We start from the raw sequence: 1,814 nt of genomic DNA, 5'->3' as shown, positions 1-1,814 counted from the left end.
CCCTGCACCTCCTGCACCTCCTCCAGGTCCTCACAGCACTTGCTGCAGCGACAGCACCTGCCACAGCCACACATCAGGCAGCACACACGGCAGCAGCGCCTCTGGCACAGACTGGTGACTGAAGAGATGACGCTGTCCCAGGGCTTCAGCGAGTGCATCCACAGGGGCAGGAAGTTCCAGTTCTGGAGCTTCTTAGGCAGGATGCGGGGGCAGCGGGACTGCAGGAGCTTGAGACACACCACCAGGAGGAGGACGAAGAGGATGGGCACCCCCACGCCCACCAGCACCGGCCAGCCGGCCAGCGAGAGGCCGAACACCGACAGCGGGATCAGGAAGAAGAAGAAGATCAGGTAGAAGATGGCGAACCAGCGGTACTTGGCCGAGATGTTTCCCAGACCTTTGGCCAGGTGGATGGGCAGGCGAGTGAATGGGATCGGGTAAAATATCATCATTCCAGAGACATTGAAGAAAAAGTGGCACAGGGCGATCTGCAAGGCAAGAGGACAGGCAGGTGACTGGGGGGCATGGTGGGAGGATCAGCTAGTGGGCATGGGCAGAAGGTCATGGCCTCCATGTCTCTATGACCCAGCTCAGAGGGCACCTATATTCCAAGGACCTACTAGGTGTCCAGGAGCGGAGGTAGGGGAGGGGGTGACTGAGTGAATCACGCTCAGAGTTCAGGGCCCAGCCATCCTCTAGGCCCCCTGCTGCCCAGGGCCTTGGCAGAGCCATTGAGAGTGGGTGGGGCAGAAAGAAAGAAGAGCTTAAGGGATCACTGTTTTCTTAGCTCAAAGGTGCATTCTAAGAAGGGACGTGAGAAAGGAGGGATGGTTCCAACTACTAAAAAATAATAGCAGCAGCAAGCATGCCTCGAGAATGCTTGCTGTGTGCAAGTCACATCCTGTGGATCATTCAACTCCTCAAGCACCCTATGAAGTAACAACCATCATCCTTTGACCTATGAGAAAATGGAGGCACCACGCTGTTAAACTGGCTTCCCAAAGTTGCACGGGTGGGAGTTGGTAGAGCTGAGATCTGAGTCCCAGCAGCCTGGCTCTTGAGGCCAGACACTGGACCGCTTTCCCAAGTGCAGGGCCTGGCACCATACACTAGGCTCTGGGCCAGCCCTGTGGCTGTGAGCACTTGGAGTGTAGCTGGTTCACACCGAGACCTGTTGTAAGTGCAGAGTGCATAGCAGACTCTGAAGACCTGGTCCACAGAAGTGCAAAAACCATCTCACGGGCAGCACCTGTGGCTCAGTGAGTAGGGTGCCAGCCCTATATACCGAGGGTGGTGGGTTCAAACCCAGCCGTGGCCAAACTGCAACAAAAAAATAGCTGGGCATTGTGGTGGGCACCTGTAGTCTCAGCTACTCAGGAAGCTGAGGCAAGAGAATCGCCTAAGCCCAATAGCTGGAGGCTGCTGTGAGCTGTGACGCCATAGCACTCTATTGAGGGCAACAAAGTCTGTCTCTGAGAAAATAAATAAATAAAATAAAACCATCTCACTAATCTTTGGCATATTGGTTACATATTCAAGTGCTAATGCTTTAAAGAAATACGTGATTAGGCTCGGCGCCTGTGGCTCAAGTGGCTAAGGCGCCAGCCACATACTTCTAAGGTGGCGGGTTCGAATCCAGCCCAGGCCTGCCAAAACAACAATGATAGCTGCAACCAAAAAATAGCTGGGCATTGTGGCAGGCACCTGTGGTCCCAGCTACTTGGGAGGCTGAAGCAGGAGACTCGTTTGAGCCCAGGAGTGGGAGATTGCTGTGAGCTGTGATGCCACAGCACTCTACCCAGGGGGATAGCTTG

General features: G+C 54.7%; 1 protein-coding gene across 1 annotated transcript in view; it reads right to left on the bottom strand.

The window, feature by feature from the left end:
* The window catches only part of LOC100949351 (sodium-dependent phosphate transport protein 2B-like), a 36,473-nt gene that overhangs the window by 23,088 nt on the left and 11,571 nt on the right, over window positions 1-1,814 (bottom strand). The window contains 1 exon segment of the mRNA XM_023515344.1: window positions 9-488. Coding sequence (XP_023371112.1) covers window positions 9-488 — 480 coding nt within the window.

Source organism: Otolemur garnettii, unplaced genomic scaffold, assembly GCF_000181295.1.
Source record: "Otolemur garnettii isolate 467f Iridium unplaced genomic scaffold, OtoGar3 scaffold00069, whole genome shotgun sequence".
NCBI lineage: Eukaryota > Metazoa > Chordata > Mammalia > Primates > Galagidae > Otolemur > Otolemur garnettii.
The sequence above is the reverse complement of the archived record's forward strand: the minus strand, read 5'-3'. Positions and strand labels throughout refer to the sequence as shown.